Source organism: Chiloscyllium plagiosum, chromosome 31 (assembly GCF_004010195.1).
Source record: "Chiloscyllium plagiosum isolate BGI_BamShark_2017 chromosome 31, ASM401019v2, whole genome shotgun sequence".
NCBI classification, from domain to species: Eukaryota; Metazoa; Chordata; class Chondrichthyes; order Orectolobiformes; family Hemiscylliidae; genus Chiloscyllium; species Chiloscyllium plagiosum.
Genome location: NC_057740.1, coordinates 25,296,184 through 25,317,563, shown reverse-complemented (window position 1 = coordinate 25,317,563; position 21,380 = coordinate 25,296,184). Strand labels below are relative to the sequence as shown.

The window sequence follows — 21,380 nt, the reverse complement described above, 5'->3', positions numbered from 1 at the left end:
TGCAGCACCTCATATTTATCTGAATTAAACTCCATCTGCCTCTTCTCGGCCCATTGTTCCATCTGATCAAGATCTTGTTGTAATCGGAGGTAACCTTCTTCGTTGTCCACTACACCTCCATTTTTGGTGTCATCTGCAAACTTACTAAATATACCTCTTATGCTCGCATCCAAATAATTTGTATAAATGACAAAAAGTAGAGGGCCCAGCACCGATCCTTGTGGCACTCCACTGGTCACAGGCCTCCAGTCTGAAAAACAACCCTTCACCACCACCCTCTGTCTTCTACTTTGAGCCAGTTCTGTATCCAAATGGCTAGTTCTCCCTGTATTCCGTGAGATCTAACCTTGCTAATCAGTCTCCCATGGGGAACCTTGTTGAATGCCTTACTGAAGTCCATATAGATCACATTTACTGCTCTGCCCTCATCAATCATCTTTGTTACTTATTCAAAAAACTCAATCAAGTTTGTGAGACAAGATTTCACACACAAAGCCATGTTGACTATCCCTAATCATTTCTTGCCTTTCCAAATACACGTACATCCTGTCCCTCAGCATTCCCTCCAACAACTTGCCCACCACTGATGTCAGGCTCACCAATCTATAGTTTCCTGGCTTGTCCTTAGCACATTTCTTAAACAGTGGCACCTCGTTAGCCAATCTCCAGATTTCCAGCATCTCACATGTGACTATCGATGATCCAAATATCTCAGCAAGAGGCCCAGCATTCCGTTCCCTAGCTCCCACAGAGTTCTCGGGTACACCTGATCAGGTCCTGGGGATTTATCCGCTTTTATGCATTTCAAGACATCCAGCACTTCTACCTCTGTAATATAGACATTTTTCAAATTGTCACCATCTATCTCCCTAGAGTTTATAGCTTCCATGTTCTTTTCTACAGTAAATACTGATGCAAAATACTCGTTTAGTTTCTTTCCCCATTTTTTGCGGCTCCACACAAAGGCTGCCTTGCTGATTTTTGAGGGGCCCTAATCTCTCCCTTTTGTCCTTAATGTATTTGTAAAAACCCTTTGAATTCTCCTTAACTCTATTTGCCAAAGCTATCTAATGTCCCCTTTTTGCCCTCCTGATTCCCCTGTTAGGTATACTCCTACTGCCTTTATAGTCTTCTAAGGATTCACTCAATCTATCCTGTCTATAACTTACTTATGCTTCCTTCTGTTTCTTAACCAAAACCTCAATTTCAATTAAGTAGAATTTCATCCTTTGCTTAAATATTTGGAATTCTGTTAGGAGCTTAGTAGCTTGCAACTCTATGTTGAGAATGTTGTTATTCATTGTGGTTTTTATATCAGCTATTTGTATCCTTGCTGTACTTGCAGAGAATTGAAGAACTGTTGCTGAGCTGGCACTCTGAAATTCACTTTGCTGCTTTCTTTTACAAGAGTCGGTACCATTTCCTCTCATTGTTCTGAGAGCGGATACAGTACGGCACTTTTCAGCTGTTTCTATTTTGAAATGTTTCATGTCAGTGGCTGTACTAACTGTGGATTGCAATTGCATTGATTTCAGTAGAACTTGGGATGAGCACTATTTTTGCCAAATGGGGTTTTATGCCTCTTCCTGAAAATTTAAAATGGTGGAATTGAGGCATGTTTTGACAGAACGACATTGAAAAACATCACAATTGACTGTGCTGTTTATCTCCTGGCTCGGAACCACTACAGCATCATTAGTAAAATGTTCCCAGCTTTCTATCATCGGGTCTGAATAAATTTTCAGTTACTTTTTCTCTTTGTCCATCCATTTTGACTTAATGGATCACCCAGTTTTGAATGCAATGTACTCTCAGATCATTCTTCTCCTGAGGACGTGGCTGCACTACCGAATAAACTGAAGCACTTTCATTCTGTTGCTTGTAGATTTCTGTCCTAGAACTGGTAATGTAGCTGTCACAATGATGGCTTCAGAATGACCACTTTTTTTTGTGTATGTCACATGACATGACCTCTTACTGATATCATCTTTTAGGTCTCTTGAAGGTATGTGTTTGTGTGATCATTAGATACTTGCAACATTACAATACACAGAACATCAGGAGAGCATTGAACCATATTCACAATGAATGCAATAGTGATATTGACTAATTTAGAATTAGTTGAACTCTTGAACTAAGCGTTTTCTTCCTTTTGACTTGCACACAAGTGAATTGGCTGACTAGCAGCAAACCATTCTTCTGCAGAATTCAGAAGCATAAGTATACTTACGGTATTGAATAGTAAAGATAATGGGTGGATTTCTTTGGCCCAGCAGTGAAGTGAAGACTCTCTTAATGTTGATCTCCTTCAGCTGAGGGGCTGAGCATTCTCTCTGGAACCCATTTTTCCTTTTATTGCCATGTAGTAATCCTGTAGTTGACATATTTGATTGCAATGTTCTTTACTACTTTAGCTCCATGCTAAAAATGTGTCAGAGCAGCCAAACACATTAAGGAATCTTTCATTGGCACCAATCCCCAACACCTACTCCCAACTGGAAATTAAAGCATTTTTTTTTTTAAAATGAGGCAATATTATTGAGATATGCATACAAGAAGAAGGGTGAAACTAATATATGCTGAGAACTTGTGTTTAAAAATGTGTTAAATGGTTTATTGATTTTAAACTAAGCAGTCCAGTTTTTTAGGCCAAGTTTTATAAATTGCTGTTTTTATAAACCCAATTACACCTGAATCAAACGGTGTATTTTTGTTTGAGCGGGGACAGAAATTCTACCTTTGATAGCATATTGGAATATTGGATCCATTTACAGGCAATGAGCATATAATGGTTGGGTTTCACCACCCTCTTCCATTTTCCTGCATATTTTGCATTTAGGATATGTAACGGAACAATGTTATTACCCCCCCCCCACCAAAAAAATCCATGTGATGTCATGGTGGATGGTGCTTAAGGCACTCTTTAGACCCTTATGTCTTTGATTCTGACATCTGAAAGTTGAATGGAGTGCAGCCTGAATCACTGACTGCAATTTCAGGATTTCTGTGCTAACCTGCAGAAGCCCCAGGTAGTGAGTTCTGATGTAATGCATGATTCGTCAATGCAAATTGGGTATAACGCGATTGACAAATTGTGGGCGCAGATTGGATAACATAAACTTTCTACTGAACGGGTATAGCGATTTTCTTTAGCAATATTCTACAGCATGATTTTCTATAGTGGTTTTCCATAGCGCGAGGTTGGAGAGGAATACAACCGTTACGTTGTACAAGAACGCACCGCATTGTAAAGTACAGATAGTCATACAGATGTACAGCACGGAAGCATACCCTTCGGTCCAACTCGTCCATACCCACCAGATATCCCAACCCAATCTAGTCCCACCTGCCAGCACCCGGCACATATCCCTCCAAGCCCTTCCTATTAATATACCCATGCAGATGCCTTTTAAATATTGTAATTATACTAGCCTCCACCACTTTCTCTGGCAGCTCATTCCGTACACGTACCACTCCCTGCGTGAAAACGTTGCCCCTGAGGTCTCTTTTATATCTTTCCCCTCTCACCCTAAACCTATACCCTCTAGTCTTGAGGCATAATGTTGACAAACACTGTTGGTTCCACTCCATCCCCTAAAACCCATTGCAAGGATTGTTTTTCCATTTTAGCGAAGTTCAGGAAGTGTAGGTGGTAAAACCTGACAGTTACCCTCAGAAAGGGCCCATGAAACAACAGAAGGAAAGATCCAAGATTACTACCCTGCACCATCATGTTTCTAAACTAATTGATCATTGGTTAAATGCTTGTTTTGCAAAGCTGTTACAGAATGAGGATAATGCTGGTAATTATATGGAGATGCTGGTTCATATTCATAAATTCTAAGTTTTCTCATTTTATAGCAGCTGCCCTAATGAGATTGGACTGATGGCTGACAAACCGAAGAAGAACAAAAAGAAGCTGCAAGCACAATCGAGGCTACCAAGCTTGGAAACCGATTCCATGTCGTCTGAGATTCAGCAGAAGGAGAAGACTCTGCAACTCACCAGGTGATTTCAGTTGCTTCTATTTGCAATTGTTCAAAAACATGTAAAAGCTGAATACTGTTTGTGCACATTTTATGAACTTTGCAAAACATTCATTTGTTTTCAGGAAAATATTTTTTAACTGAATTTGTTGTGAGTCAAACTCTAGCTGTGTAAGTCTCCAATAGCAGTTGAGCAGATAACTCCCAAGGTCTCAGTTCTGGTTAATCTGATAGAGACCAGGAGAGAGCATTAAGGTTCGAGTGTGTCCTATAAAGACATAAGGGTCTGGAAGTACTAAAATGTGCCTTAAGCACCACCACCATGATGATGTCATATGGATGTTTTGGGGAGAACAGTTTAGGATTGTGGAAGAATAAAATGTAAGATCCAGCCCTTCCATCTAAGAGGTCCTCCTCTTAAATATCTATTGCATCATTGTAATCAATAATTAGTTGCTACTAAGTTACTACTTCATAGAATCCCCATAGTGCAAAAGCAGGCCATTCAGCTCATCAAATCCACACCAAGCTGCCAAAGAGCATCCCCCCGACCCATCCCCTACCACATCCCTGCATTTCCCCATAGCTAATCCACCTAACCTACAGACTGTGAGCAATGTAGCATAACCAATCCACCTGACCTGCACATCCTTGGATTGTACAAGGAAACCGGAGCACCCGAAAGAAACCCCCGCTGATACGGGGAGAATGTGCAAACTCTACACAGACAGTCATCTGAGAGTGGAAATCGGACCCAGGTCCCTGATGTTGTGAGGCAACAGTGCTAACCACTGAGCCACACTACCCACCTCTTTTTCATACAACAGCCTCTTCTAGTTAGATCAGTAAGTGGTTTTCCTCTACCCTATCAGACCAAGCAGCTCTTGTCGAACCACTCCAGGAAAGAGGATGGAGGAAGCAAACCTGCCACATGGTGAGACTGCCCTGGTTTGAGTGTACAAAATCAAAGTCCTAACCTTTCATCTTGAATTCATCTTTCTCTTTTGAATAAACTCAGCAGCAGCAGAGTGGGTCTGTTGGATTTAGCTGTAATGACAATGGAAATGAAAATGATTTATGTGATGGGTTTTGTTTTGCTTTATTCAGATCACTGGCATTTGATTTGCCTAGTTCAAAAAATGAAGATGAGCCATATACTGGAAGACGACGATCCTCCTCTGTAAGTAGCTTATTCATCTTCTGTAAGTAGCTTATTCATCTTCTGTACAGTTTTGTGTCTAGTCACAACTGTAAAGCTAGAGAGAAAACTGCAAATGCACAGAAGGATTGACTGTGACATTGCAAGTAAGTCCAAAGATGGCAGCCCGGTGACTCAGTGGTTAGCACAGTTGTCTAACAATGCCAGAGACCTGTTTTCAGTTCCAGCCTCTGGCGATTGTTTGTTAGCACACTCTCCCTGTGTCTGGGTGGGTTTCCTCTGGGTCCTTCCACAGTCCAAACGTGTGCAGGTCAGGTGAATTGGTCATGCTAAATTGTCCAGTGTTCAGAGATGTGTTGGTTAGGTGCATTAGTTGGGGGTAAATATAGAGTAATAGGGTAAGGGAATGGGTCTGGGTGTGATATTAGAGTCATAGAGATGTACAGCATGGAAACAGACCCTTTGGTCCAATCCGTCCATGCCGACCAGATATCCCAACCTAATCTAGTCCCACCTGCCAGCACCCGGCCCATATCCCTCCAAATCCTTCCTATTCATATACCCATCCAAATGCCTCTGTCCTGTACAGCCCCAAAATGATCTCCCAACCACTATACTCAATACCCTGACCAATAAAGGAAAGCATACCGAATGCATTCTTCACCATCCTATCCACCTGTGACTCTACTTTCAAGGAACTATCAACCTGCACTTGAAGGTCTCTTTGTTCAGCAATACTCCCCAGGATCTTACCATTAGGTGTATAAGTCCTGCTAAGATTTGCCTTTCCAAACTGCAGCAACTTATATTTATCTAAATTAAACTCCATCTGCCACTTCTCAGCCCATGGTCCATCTGATCAAGATCCCATTGTACTCTACTGAAGTAACCTTCTTCGCCATCCACTAGACCTCCAATTTTGCTGTCATCTGCAAACTTAATAACTATACCTCCTATGTTCCATCCAAATCATTTATATAAATTTGGATGGAACGTAGGAGGTATAGTTAGTAAGTTTGCAGATGACACCAAAATTGCCAATTTTGGTGTCATCTGCAAACTTACTAACTGTACCTCTTATGCTCGCATCCAAATCATTTATGTAAATGATAAAAAGTAGATCTTCGGAGGGTAAGTGTGGACTTGTTGGGCTGAAGGGCCTGTTTTCATACTTAGGGATTCCTAAAGAAAACTAGAGTATCCTTTTTTAATTAATAAGTCAAATGTCATTGGGGATGATTAATCTGTTCATAAATGTTAAGATCACATCCTAACTGGAATATGACAATATATAAAAATATTTAGTTGTCGCTGCAGCTCTTTTTGTAAATTATTTCACTCACCTGACAAAAAAAAAATCATACAGCACATTTGGAGGCTGTTGTCTATCACTGATTAGTGTGGTGTCTGAGGTGTTAAAATGTATAGTTTAATCAGTCTGTGCTAAACATAACGTTTTGAGACAACATTTATCAATACACTATTTTGAATTCAGGGGTAGAATTTGAAGGCCCTGTGGGGCTTGAACATCTACCTGTTTCAATGATATGATATGCTGTGGCCCATTTTTTCAGGAAATCCATTTGAGATGGGTGTCAGTGCTGTTTACTGCACAGCTGGGGCATCCACCTCCAGAGAGCATTGGGAACTTGCTGAGGTACCTTCTCCTGGTCAAAGTCTGTGACTGAATCTCATGATTAACTCTTCTTAAAATAAAAGAACTTTCAAAGTGCTTTTCTTAAAATACTCCCATTCATGTTGCAGTTGATGTTTGCATCCGCTGCACTCCCTAATGCCACGACACAAATGCAGGCAAATGTATTGTATTTATGAATTTCTTCAGCTCAGAATACATTTCATTGGGGTGGAATGGTATATTGCTGCCTCTGTCTCTTGAAAATCTTGACTGTCAAAAATAAGGAAACTGGCATAGTCTAATCCAAATTTCTACTATCTGTCCTGATTACAGTTTTTGCACCAAATTAAAAGCCAGCTACTTTTAAACACTGTTTCATACATATGTAAGAAAGGGCAACATGATGGCTCAGTGGTAAGCACTGCTGCCTCGCATCAGGGACCTGGGTTTGATTCCACCTTCAGGTGACTGCCTGTGTGGCATACATTCTCCCTATGCCTGCGTAGGTTTCCTCCAGGTGCTCCGGTTTTCTCTCTGTGCCAAGATGGATGGATTGGCCATGCTACATTGCCTGTAGTATCCGGGATAGATGGATTAGCCATGGGAAATGAAGGGTTACAGAGAAAGGGCAGGTTATTCTTCAGAGAGTCAGTGTGGACTCAATGGAACAAATGGCCTGCTTCCACACTGTAGGATTCTATGAACAGTTATGTACTGCAGTTTTAACTATCGTCCAATTCTGTTGTGCATGTTTCTGATCTAGCTAAGTTTTGTGTTTCTATAAAATTGTTTTTTTTTGTCCCCCATAGGTTGTCAAGTTGAATGCCACATTTTACAAACAATTTAAAGACTTAAATGAGAATGTGATTGACAGTAAGTTTCTACATCTGGGATCAATAGGGGCTGGGGTTTCCCAAAGGTTCTGTAATATGTATCCTAGCTTTGTGTAAATCAATAATAATGTGGAGTAAAGATTTTCCAGAGCAATTTATATTTGCATTAAAGTATTGATAGTTTCATCATAATTCAGTAATGTTCCTAGATATAATAGAACATAGGATCCTGGCAATCTAAATTCAGAGGGTTTTATATGATTAGTAATTTAACTAGTTCCTATTTCCTGATAGGTTTCAAGTGTGCTTTGCATAAGGAAGTCCCATACCATGGCAAGATGTATGTGTCTGCCAACCATATCTGTTTCTACAGCAACATATTGAAAGAAATAAAGGTACATTTCATTTTATTTTTAAAAAAACCTTAAGTGTAATAAAAACAAAGTGCTAGAGAAACTCAGTAGGTCTAGCAACACCCATGGAGAGAGAAACAGAATTAATATTTTGAGTCCAATGCAACTCCAGAACTGAAAGGAACTACAAAATTGTTGTTTATGCTAATGACAAAGGAGAGGAGGAGAAAGTGGAACGGATGATGAGCATGCGTAGTGCAAAAGAAAATAATGGTGGTAAAAGAGTGATAGATGTATAAAGTTAGTGTAAATGTTAGCTATGTAAAGGAGAATATCAGTCTGGTCTGCTGAGAGCAAAGCCAACAAGACACACACACGACATTGCCAAGGGAGGACAAAAAATGGAGTATGTACAATAGAGGTCATACACTTGTACAGCTCATTATTGCGTCCTGGAAGCTGTAAAGAGCCTAAGCAGAAAATGAGGTACTGTTCCTACCACTTGCTTTGAAGTTTGTTGGAATACTGCAACAGGCCAAGAATGGAAAAGTGTGTGAGAGCAAGGTGGTTTATTGGAATGGAAACAATTAACAGGTCCATTTCCAATGGACAGAGTGAAGCTGTTCTGTAAAGTGGTAAGCCAGTCTGTGTTTGGTCTCACCAAGGCCACATTGTGAGCAGCAAATACAGTAGACTATGTTGAAAGAAGTACAAATTATTTAAATTAGTGGCCTGAAATAGATACATGATGATGAACAAACATCTTGGTCATGTTGGTTGAATCTCATGTTGAATGTTGTGCAATGGAGCAAATGCATTTAACCTCCTGAGAACAAGGCAAGTTCCTACTTCATTAACTTGGAAATTGGACAATCTGATCCCTATTCCCCTCTCTCCATTTTGATGAAATTATACCTGGAAGTAGAGCATGGTAAGAGAAAGTTACATCTGATAGAGGATGTTGTTGTAAAGTAGCAGAATACAGATACTTGACTTTTTTTCCTTGTTTGTATGTTTAGCTCATGGTTCCAGTCACAACAGTGATTTCATTGAAGAAACAAAACACTGCCCTCCTTGTTCCCAATGCCTTGTGTGTCAAGACGACAGAAGGAGAGAAGGTAAGTTAAATTTCTCAGATTCCATTCATTTATGCTTTTTAATTGCAATAAATTACCTGCATCTCCAGTGAATCCTATTTGTTTTAAATGTCAAACTTTATAATTTTCAAACAGGCTGGAGCTGTCCGTGTTTTTATCATTTCACCTACTAGGAAGCCTGTTGATTAAGAGATTTTAAAAAGGAAAAATCTATAAATGCTGGAATTCTAAATTTAAAGAGCATCTGAAATGAAAAAAATAACCAAATAATACTGGTTCTGGTGAAATTGAACTGTCTGAAACATTAACCTGTCTTTCGGTTTTGGATATAGCTGAATTAATTATGTATTTCTAGCATTTAAACTTACTTTACCATTAAGGATAAAGTATAAATGTAAGTGTTTATGTTGACAAAGTCCCAGAGAACCATAGGGCTGCTGCTGTCTCATTACAGAGAGATGACTGGTATTGGTTTGACCTGAGGGTGACCACATCTTGGATGAGGGATGAAGTTGATAAGGTGGACATTCATGGTGGCATCAGCTGGTACAGAAATTGAACCTGCGCTGTTGGCATCACTGCAGTTGTCCAACCAACTGAGCTAGTCAATCCCCAAACATTTATCCGACAACAGCGGCGTCACTTAGAATTAGTGTGCTTCTAACCGATGCGGCAGTATGAATCCAAAGTCAGGGTCAGACCTCATATCAGATTGCGATGGAAGTTCATTCTGGGAATGTGGGTATTGCTGGCAAGCCTGGGATTTATTCACCTGAACTTGGTGGTAGATCGTCCTGGGCAACTGCAGTCTCTGTGGCAAAGAAGCTTCAAAAATATTGCACAGAGTTAGCAATTTATAACAACTTAGCATTTGAGAGAATACAGTGCATGATGAATGGGACAGTAGCTACATGAGGCCAGATCCAAGCAAGTTTCTTTCTGTAACAGTCACTAATGAGTTAGGTTTGTACACCATTTATTTCCAGGAAACTAATCTTGCTTTGCTATTTTTTTTCTTGAAGCATCTGTTTGGATCATTACGGTCAAGGGATGTGACATTTAAAGTTCTGAAGAGCGTTTGTACCCATCTTGAGGTATTATCTCTATCATCCTTGACTTATTTATTAAAAAATAAAACTCAAGTCCTTGTTTTGGAAACCTCCTGTATAAAAATCTAATTAGTGCATTTGTTTAACCTAATTAGTGCAATTTCTACTATTATATTATTAGCATTTAATTGCATTTGTTCTGTAAGTCTCAATTAATAACAAAATGTTTTTGTTATTAGAATGGAAGTCCCACTAATAGCCCTCGGGTTTCAATAAATGAAAGTAGCTTTAGTACAGATTCCAAAAACTCTCAGGTAAGATATATAGTTGGACGGACTTATTTAAAATGATTTCAGTAATACTGGAAATGTTTTAAAGTTTTAGCTGTAAAGTATGAGATTATGTACCTAAATGTAGTTTTTGGCTTTGTTTTGCTATTTGCAATCTCACACTACTGCTATTTAAGACAGCAAAGACTTCCAGCGTAACCTTTGTATGGCAACCTGATTCCATAATAAATTCAGAAATTAACATTGCAAAGCTGATTATTAGTGATTGCCTCTATATATGATAAAGACAGATTTTCTTTCTCCCACAGGAGAATCAGTCCAGCTTTGAACAAAAATGCTCAGATCTGAATTCTATTGATTGTCCTGATGCTTCCACAGAGCCAATACCAAATACAGGTTAGCAACCTTAATATGGATTTATAATGTAAGGGCCAAATAAGTCTCTCTATTTAAAAAGGATATAGCATCTGTAAAGGTATGATGTGGAGGGCTTGGTAACTGTAACCAGAGAGTTTCCTTGTGTGATACAATGCTATTAAACAATCACAATTTACATATGAATTATATCACCAGCCATCACCTTCAACCAGAACTTTTCAGAACACTTCTCTCCTTCAAGTTTGGATAATAGTCAACATTCATGCCAAAAACATCTTCCTGCCTCTCCCTTCTGAACGTCATTCATCTCCCCAACAGTCATCATGTAATCTAGATATTGAAACAAACTTGGAGAAGTTTGCGTAAGAGCTGGAATTTTTGACCATTTACCAGAAGCCCTAACCTTTTGTAATATGGCTGGCTGCCAGCTCAAAATATTTTGAACTTGATATTTAATTTCTTCTCAAAATATGAGAACAGGAAAGTTGGCTTGAGCTTCCACGTATGCTTTCAAAAATGTTAACATGTGTAGGTAATAAACATCTAATTCTGATGGAGGAGAGCACCTGTTCGAACAAGGGTTTGGTGGGGGGGTGGTGAGATAAGTAGTTTCAGTGGGTGAGACATATAATAGGAGCATACAGTTGTAACTACCAGTTATTGTCTTTTATTGTTTCATAAATTACTTTACAGAGGTGCAATAAGTTGTGTGCTACCTTTTATAAATTTGCTGTAAACCACCTGTACATTGTTCAATCTTAATATTTAGCTGCTAAGGGCCTAAGCTTGAATTCCTTCAAAACCGCCATATGCTTCACTGCCTCTGTCCTCGTGTGAGATTCTTCTTTATAACCTAAGGGTGAGAAATTGGGCTTGTTTATGCCTGTTTTTGGATGCTATAAAGTGCCTTTAGGAACTGCAAGATGGCAGACTTGGATTGAATTGTATCATTGCCAAGGGTGCAGGGAACTGCATTTAGAAACACTTGCTTTCAATCAGATCCTAACGTTAGTCAGTGTACAATACTGGTTTTCTGCTCATGATGCCACTTATGGAACTCAATATGCCGGTTAGAACATCTTGTGTTGGTCACTGTCTTAAACTTACACAGTTGAACATGTGTCCACGAGCAGAAAGGAGCCCCTCCAGCATTTGAAGCAGCCATCAGCTCTCTCGCTGGTTGCTGCAAGTGTTTGGTGTTCTCTATAGTTGTTTCAAATTGGAAAGCTTACAGCCAGTTGTGCAGTAGATTGTTGAAGGACCATTTGGAATATACAGCATGGAATCAGCCCTTCGGCCCAACATGTCCATATCGAACAGTTTTCCTAAACTGAACTAGTTCCATTTGCCTACCTTTGGCCCATATCCTTCTAAACCATTCCTATCCGTATCCAAATGTCTTTTCGATGTTGCAATTGTACCTGCCTCTACCCCCGTTTCCTCTGTCAGGTCATTCCATATACTTTGCTTTTAATTGAGAGGACCCATTCTTTGTGTTTTGCACCTTAACTTATCTCCATTTTATGTTTTTATTTTGGGTCTTTCATTGTCCTTTACAGCCCTTTTGTCTTTGACATTGGGGAGCCGCTACACCACCTGCTCTCCTCTTCTGCCTTTGTCAAAAGTATATTTTTTAAAAAATAATTTTTCCAACACCTTTTAGCTCTGAGAACTTAAAACGTTAACTCTTTCCCTTGCGTCAAATACTACCAGATCTACTGAGTCTCTTGTGTATTTTCTGTATTACTTTCAGATTTTCAGCATCTGCAGAAATTTGTTTTATTTAACTCAGTAAATGTTGTGCAATTTGTTGGTTAGGTGCGGCTGTCATGGTTGAACAGAGGTGTGTGTGTGTGTGTGTGTGTGAGAAGCTTATAGCAGTAGTACGTATGTGAAGATAAGACAAGATATGAGAGAGTCCTGATTGGTGATTATGGATGTGGTGAGGTTAGCAATATCTGAAGGTATTTGTGAAATTGGTATGGCATTTGATGTATTCACTGACCTTGGCCATTTATCATTTAATTTAATTTCTTGTGGCACTGTCTGTAATCTTTAGTTTGAATTTGACCTCCACAGGTATGGCAGCCTCTTCTTTCTAAATGTGTGGCTTGATGGAAGCCTGCACTGTCTGAGAATCTTTTAAGCCCACAGTCTCCACTTTTGTATCGTTTGCTAATATTTCTCAGGTTCGAATTTACTTCCTGTACAATCTGCTACAGCCACAATACACTTCCTGTATGAGAGGTGTGGACCAGGTTACATAATGTTGACTACTCGCTGTACTGACCTCCCAATGTGTCCAACCAATCAACAGGATAAGTGGTGTTCACTGGATGCTAATTCAAACCAGTAGGTGGTATGCTACCTGTATTGCAACAATTCTGAGGTTATCTAACTTTGTCCGTATGGCTCTCTGTCAAATGTTTTTTGATAGTCATTTCTGTAAAATGCTTTAAGACACTTTTTATAAGGCTAAATAACTAGTTAAATGCAAGTGTTTAATGTATAATGGGTACCATGAGCCTTTGTGCCAATTGTGATCCTTTTCTGCCACTCCATTGTGTCCATCAATAAGTTTTCTAGTCAGACTCTCTTGGCATGTGAAATGTTAAGTAGAAGAGGAGGACCATCAAAAGGCATCAGAGTGTTTTGCATTATTAAAGATGTTCCCTGTCCACCTTCTGATAGCAGGTCACCTGAACCTCCATAAAGAGTCACACTTGTCTTCCCTGGTGATTAGTGCATTCCAGAAGTTGGTTTTGGCAGCTGGCAAAATTGTACAAATGAGAATACCGAACCAACTGGTTTATTGGAAGATTGTGAAATGAGCACATTATTCTTCATATTGAAGTGTGGCAGAATGCTCATCAGTCAGCAAAACATGATTAGCTGTACCCACCCAAATTCCAAAAATATTTATGTGCATTGTTACACTTGCCTGGCCACATTATTGGAGAATTGTCTTTGGAATGACAGGAGCAGCAGTCATATATGAAGTTGTGTCAACATCAGTAAGGAATCCTATCTTTAATGTGGATATGTTCCTTTGCCCCTGTGCAGTGTGTTCACCTCGAGAGTGCAGTTAGCCATGCCCTTAGATATGCTGTTAGAGATTTTTCCAAGTGCTTCAAGTATTTTTTTCGCCCCATCCCCCTTATCTCTACTTCCCTTTGTCATTGTCTGTTTTATTAGAATTTGTTGACACTGCTAATGTTCTCTCGACACTTGATCTGCTCTGCACCTGCATCTGTAAATAGTGATGCAAATTAGAGGATGTGAGAAATTTTAAGTACTATTTTCACATCAACCCTCTCGCAGTTTTTAACCTTTTTAAGAGATGACTTATAACAGACAGGGGAGGACTAACTGTTGTTATAACAATGTGTTTGATGCATTCTACATACTTGCCAGATCCTGTGGACACAATTCTAATCTGGTCACTCTATCATTTATATATTGAGGTTTTGTTGGATTTATTTTCATTCCAAGACAATCAGAATATATTGCAGACACTGTGGGATAAATTCTGGATCAGTTGATTGGTTTCAAACTGTCATGGCTTCTGTATTACACATCAATCTGCTCTGCCACATTCCTCACATTTCCCATGATGGCAAAGTATAAAGGTGCCCATATTTCATATTACTTCCTTGTGTAAGTTCAAGAATTAATGAGAGAGACTTGGAAACTTAGGGAGAAAACTACAAAATTAGGGAAGAAGACTCTTTGCATCATCATGTGGATGTGTGCGAATATGTATTTTCATTTTTATATCCGCTGTTTAAAATCATTTTTCATCCAGTGATAAATAATCATAGACATGTTTCAATGATAAATCCCTGTGAAAGTTTCAGAAGCTCCACCATCTTTAAGAATGTTTAGGATAGAGATTGGTAGCTTTATGATTGTCATTGGCACATGGGGTTATGGGGATGGGGTATGTAAAAAGCACTGAGATGTTCAATTATTCATGATCATATTGAATGGCCTATTTCCTGTTCTGAAGTGTCTGTCACACTCCTTTTCCACATTTTGATTTAAGCTGGGAAAAACATTCATTATTCGTGTAACCAGTTTCACAGACTGAGAGTACAGGGTGATGGAGGTGGCGCAGTTGAACCAGGCAACTCCTGCTGTACCCCTGAACATTGAACAGTTCGTTCCTTCTCTTGCAAGTGCATCTTTTTTCCCTTTTCTTCCCCTTCCTTCACTCTGTTCCTTATAAATTTGCCGTGTGTAGCATCTTCTGATTCTAATGAAGGGCTACTCTTGAAACGTGGGCAAGACTAGAACTAGTAAAAGATCTTCCATTTAATGTAAAGAGGAGGAGATTTTTTTTCCTGAGTGGGTCATAAGGCTGTGGAACTCATTTCCTGAGAAATGCTTGGGGCAGGGCCCTTGAAGTTTTTTATGGCAGGGATAAATGGACTTTTGTCAAACATGGGAATCGAAGTGTGTGTGTGTGCCTCTCTCTCAGGAGAGAGGTGAGATAGAGTGAGGGGAGGCAGGAATGAGGATTGGAGGCCAACATTGGATCAGCACTATCATATTGAATGGTGGAGCAGGTTTGTGGGGGCAAATGGCCTTTTCTTGTACCTAATTTGTACTTTCATACTTTTCTTTCTTAACAGATGGTATTTGAATATTTAAATGTTTTCAGAATTTTTTTTTGTCATTTTCAGCTATTCTAATGCTTATCTGGTTTTATGGTGAAATTCCTTTCACATAACAGGACCACTAACCATGTAATTTTCCTTTTGTGTGTCTTGCCTCACAGATGCCGCTAACACGACTGGGAATGGTACTGTTCTTTGTAAGGACAACAAAGAACAGGAAGGTCAGTCTGAAGAAAGAACTTCATGCTACATTGGTAAGGATCATATTACACATACCTAGAATAGTGGAAGCAAAATGACATTTCTACTGTGTCATATTATCGAACATGAAGTGATTGTCTGTTTCGTTTGGCCATAGATGAATGCTCAACTACTCTCAGTTTAATCGGTTATGATTTGGAGATGCCGGTGTTGGACTGGGGTGTACAAAGTTAAAAATCACACAACACCAGGTTAAAAGTCCAACAGATTTAATTGGAAGCACACTAGCTTTCGGAGCGCTGTTCCTTCATCAGGAGAATGCTCGCTAGTGTGCTTCCAATTAAACCTGTTGGACTATAACCTGGTGTTGTGTGATTTTTAACTTTAATCGGCTGAGGCACATATAGTGCAAAAACCAGAATGAGACAAAATCCAATACTGTAACTGACAGTTAACTGATTCAATTGGCTTTCACAGATAATAGGGGAGTAAAGCTGTGTAATGCAAATGTCCTGTTAAAATTAATAAAAGGTCTTCGATATTCAATTAGTTTTCACTGAAATAACCAGCTCCTTGACATAATTCCAGATAACTTTATAAAAAATTGGACTAATTTTTAATTAATAATAGTACACTATTTCAGATCAGGAAGCACTACATGTTGCTTTCAATGACAGCACAAATTATACTGTGATGATGACAGTTTATGGACAAGTTGCATCCATCTCTGAAACATGTTTTTTTTTCTTCGGTGACAACAAGCTCTCCGATCTTGGTACATTTTTCAACAGGGTGTATTTAACTCAAAATCTAATCATTTTCTTACCATGGATCCTGTTTTAAAGAAACAAAGTTCAAAATTTAATTCTCAAATCATCCGTGCCTGTCTGTAATTTCTTTTTAATGATTTGGTATAAACTGAATCACCCCATACATTGATTATCTACTGGGATCTCCAAATTGGTGGGGTGCAATCATGCAGTAGCTTCCCCATTAGGCAGATAAAGGTAACAAACAGTGAGGTTACCTTCACACTTGGATAAAAAAGAAGAACCAGGAGGGAACACATTGTTCCCCCTCCCTGAGGGAACATTTAAATGCAAGAGCAAGTGTAATGAGGGGTTTAGCGATGTGCATCTTGAATAGCAAGACACAACATGTGGGAAAACTTCAGTGACTTTCTTGTTGAATAATGGCTCTGAGGAAAGATTCCCCAGATATACCTAACAAGTAGTATTTTGCCATTCAAAAGTAGGAAATAAAAGTTAATAAATTCCAATTTTGATACTTTATTTGGGCACCTTTTGAAGGTTCATATTGGGTGAAATAAGCACAAACTAGTGAAGTTTGAACTGTGATAGGACTCCAAAGCAAAGAGTGAACTCTTTGATACGTAAGCAAAAGTGAGGACTGCAGACGCTGGAGATCAGAGTCAAGACTAGAATAGTGCTGGAAAAGCACAGCAGATCAGGCAGTATCTGAGGAGCAGGAAAATCGACATTTCGGGCAAAAGCCCTTCATCAGGAATGCGGCTGGGAGACCTCCAGGGTGGGGAGATAAATGGGAGGGATGTGGGGCTGGGGAGAAGGTAGCTGAGAGTGCAATAGGTGGGGATGAAGGTGATGGGTTGGAGAGCAGGGTGGAGCGGAGAGGTGGGAAGGAAGATTGGTAGGTAGGACAGATCATGAGGGTGGTGCTGGGCTGGCAGGTTGGAACTGGGGTAAGGTGGGGGAGGGGAAATGAGGAAACTGGTGAAGTCCAGATTGATGTCCTGGGATGGAAGTGTTCTGAGGTGGAAGATGAGGCATTCTTACTCCAGGTGTACACCTCTTCCCACCCTACCTCCTGCAAAAATGCTATCCCATATTCCCAATTCCTCTGCCTCTGCCGTATCTGCTCCCAGGAGGACTAGTTCCACCACAGAACACACCAGATGGCCTCCTCCTTTAAAGCTGTAATTTCCCCTCCCACATGGTTGAAGATGCCCTCCAACGCATCTCATCCACGTCCCACACCTCCACCCCCAAACCCCACCTCTCCAACTGCAACAAGGACAGAACCCCCCTGGTCCGGACCTTCCACCCAACCAACCTCTGCATAAACCACATCATCCGCCGACATTTCCACAACCTACAAACGGACCCCACCACCAGGGATATATTTCCCTATCTGCTTTCTGCAATTACCGTTCCTTCAGTGACGACCTGGTCAGGTCCACGCCCCCCCCCCCCCCAACCCACCCTCCTGTCCTGGCACCCTCCCCTGCCACCGCAGGAATTGCAAAACCTGCGCCGACGCCTCTCCCCTCATCTCCATCCAAGGCCCCAAAGGAGCCTTCCACAGCCATCAAAGTTTCACCTGCACATCCACAAATGTCATTTATTGTATTTGTTGCTCCTGACGTGGTCTCCTCTACATTGGGGAGACTGGACGCCTCCTAGCAGAGCGCTTTAGGGAACATCCCCGGGACACCTGCACCAACCCACCCCACTGCCCCGTGGCCCCGGAACATCTCCGGGACACCTGCACCAATCCACCCCACTCCCCCTCCCACTCAGCCGAGGACATGGAGGTCCTGGGCTGCCTCCACTGCCATTCTCTCACTGCCTGACGCCTGGAGGAAGAATGCCTCCTCTTCCGCCTCAGAACATTTCAACCCCAGGGCATCAATGTGGACTTCACCAGTTTCCTCATTTTCCCCTCCAACCTTACCCCAGTTCCAACCTGCCAACTCAGCACCATCCTCATGACCCGTCCTACCTGCCAATCTTCCTTCCCACCTATCCACTCCACCCTCCTCTCTGACTTATTACCTTCATTCCCACCTCCATTCACCTATTGCACTCTTAGCTACCTTGTCCTCAGCCTCACCCTCTCCCATTTATCTCTCCACCCAGGAGGCTCCCGGCCTCATTCCTGATGAAGGGCTTTTGCCTGAAATGTCGATTTTCCTGCTCGGCTGCTGCCTGACCTGCTGTGCTTTTCCAGCACCTCTCTAATCTTGTCTTTGATATGTAAGCCATATGTTACAGAGTTGTGTCTCTCACATTATAGAGGAAAGAAACTCAATAAATTATTTTAAAAATCTTGATGGTGAAACAATGGAGATGTTCTGCATTTTCAAATGACTTCAAACATTTTTTTGTCTTTTCAGCGCAATGATGATTGTTATTTCCCCATTATGGGTAGTGTATTTTTAGAGAGAAGTGCTGTTTTCAAACTAAAATCATAATTACAAACAGAATTGTTATAGACAAGACTTTTCTTGCAACTTTGTGAAAATTATTCTTTTATGTGCCTTTGCTCACAGTAATCTCCAAGCTTTGTCATTCTGTAGGTAATTCCTGGTTCCAGAAGGTGATGAAAAGAATGAAATCAGTTGTTGCATTTCATGAATCGACCACTTTTAACACACTCATTATCATCTATGTGCTGCTGTATGTATTATAAATCTTAATAAATATATTTATTAGACTTTGCAAAGTTTGAGAACCTATATAACTTTTTGTTTCTTTGAGAAGACAACTGTTTGGTCACTTTTGTAAAAAATCGAAAACTAGTAGAACCCATTGTGTACATTTTAACCTGGACTTAGCACAAAATTGTCCAAAATTGCTGATGCTCCAACTAACCTCTCCAAACGGGGTGATGAGTTGAATCACCAAAGTGTTTGCCAGTTTCAAATGCAGTTCTTAAACCTAGATCCTACATAGAACCTCAGTTGTTTAAGGTTCAATCAACAAAGAGAACATAGCTGTGTTACCATTCGTTTTGTAGAGTAAGCAGGAGCAGAGGTACTTCTTCAAACTGTACAAAACTTGCCTGTGGTACTGCTGCATTAGGTCTCCCCTGACCCTCTAACCAGACAAGCAGTTTTCACGACAGGCTACTCAACATTGAGCTGTCTTTCAGTTGGTGGATATATTTTCTCATTTTCTGGCCATTTGAATGAATTGTCATGAGGTGCTGGCCCCTGAACCGGGCCTCATGTTAGCACTCAGGTGGTCAGTTGACAGCGCGATAGTTGGAAACAAGTCTTAAGCTTCTAAGTTGACGCAGCATTTATTTCAGGGGGTAATACCTTTTTATATAGAATGTGCAGAAATAACTTACTGAAACATTTTCTAACAGAGTATTGACCAACATTGTTTAATTGTTATCTAAACGCTAGGTTTAAACTACATACAACTAATTGTGGTGTTCGTTAATAATGTATTAGAATATATTATGCAAAAGCAAAACATTCAGTTTTCTGATGTGGGATAATGTTTGCAAACAAGGATTAATGATTTGTGATGTTGTCACTGTAAACTGTTTCAAAATAGATCATCAACAAATTATCGGTAGAAATTCTGTCCAGGTTCCACCTCTATCCTTGTTAATCCATTTAATTTTTCAATTGCAGGGTACTACTGTTGCTGATCTCTTCCAGTTACATTGGCTTCAGAATTGTGGCTCTAGAGGAGCAACTAATGTCAATGGGGGCCTGGCCAGAGCTCCATACACACAATCAGTAAGTATGTTAACTCGTCAGGTAGAATTGATAGTCTTTTGAAAGCCTTGTGCCATGCTTGTAACAGCATGGAGCATTCATGTGCCTAAATCAGCCCAGGTTGTTCCTTAAAGTAACTGAGGCATCCCCCCAAACATCTAATTGTTTCCCATTTCTTCATAGAAGGGCAGAGTGGTGACAGTACCAGGGTCATTGCTTAAAACAAACATATATAAAGTGCTTTACTTATGCATTGAAATGTATACCTTGCTGAAAACAGAGACTTTTTAGTAGAATGTTTTGTCTTGTACTCATCAAGAATAATGCAAGAATGTCAAGTTTTAAATCTCAACCATTTCAACTTCAAAATAGAGTACTGATAAGCTCAAGGTGGCTCTGCTGAAGGTGTTGCCATGGAGAAAGTATTAAGGAACTCTTACAGGCTCTTTGATAATTTTAAAGGTTCCAGGCTTGAACATATTGCATTTGTTTGCAGAGAGTGGTTACCAATGACTGAATATGATACGTGTCAAGCAATTACACATGAGCTTCTTTGCATGTTTGGCTATCGTCACACTCCGGATTAGTACAAATCTATTAGAAATATCCTCATTTAGGATTTGTATCACACAATTATTCATCACAAAGTGATTGAGAAATGGATTACCAAGCACAGGTGAGGGCAGTGTAATCATTTGGATACTCATTCTTTGCCAGCAGAGCTTGAGGGACTTTCAGGATGGATGAATTAAGATGGGCTGTGGGATTTCACACCCATGATTATTTTTGTGATGTCTGAAATGGGTGGCTTGTATTCAAGACCAATTCTGTCCTTCAGCTGAAAAAGATCAGCATGTCGACAAGGCTGATTACAATTCTAGGTGTGTCTATAAATTGTGCTGCACAAAGCAATGAAAATGTCTCATGTGAAAGCCAAAGTAGTCATGTTTGAGATTTTGCTTTCATCTTCTCGCTTTACACAGAGGTAAAGTAAACTCCTATTGCCAGTTCCATAATCAGTTTCATTTTCCTATATTTGATGTAGTGTATGCCTTCAGAAATAAAGCCATTCAGTTGAATGTTGTGCAATTCAGTTGTAGTTCTGTTGGCTGCATTCCAAAAGAGCATGTTAGAGCTTGCAAAACTGAAGGTTTTATGACGAAAGCCAGTCCTACACACTACTTTCTGATATAATTTAACTTCTGTACAATACAGAAGTATTTACTTTGGCTTGAAAAAAGCCTCGGTTTAATACCTCATTACCTCTAAAAATGAGACGCCTTCATT

At 40.1% G+C, this 21,380-nt stretch overlaps 1 protein-coding gene across 1 annotated transcript in view; it reads left to right on the top strand.

Annotated features, from left to right (window-relative positions):
- LOC122565335 (GRAM domain-containing protein 2B-like) overlaps nt 1-21,380 on the top strand; it is a 95,954-nt gene that overhangs the window by 64,283 nt on the left and 10,291 nt on the right. The window contains exons 3-13 of the mRNA XM_043721201.1: nt 3,862-4,008; nt 5,094-5,166; nt 7,591-7,654; nt 7,909-8,009; nt 8,987-9,085; nt 10,087-10,158; nt 10,353-10,427; nt 10,712-10,799; nt 15,562-15,654; nt 18,939-19,038; nt 20,007-20,114. Of these exons, the coding sequence (XP_043577136.1) occupies nt 3,862-4,008; nt 5,094-5,166; nt 7,591-7,654; nt 7,909-8,009; nt 8,987-9,085; nt 10,087-10,158; nt 10,353-10,427; nt 10,712-10,799; nt 15,562-15,654; nt 18,939-19,038; nt 20,007-20,114 (1,020 nt within the window). The remainder of the gene's footprint in view (nt 1-3,861; nt 4,009-5,093; nt 5,167-7,590; nt 7,655-7,908; nt 8,010-8,986; nt 9,086-10,086; nt 10,159-10,352; nt 10,428-10,711; nt 10,800-15,561; nt 15,655-18,938; nt 19,039-20,006; nt 20,115-21,380) is intronic.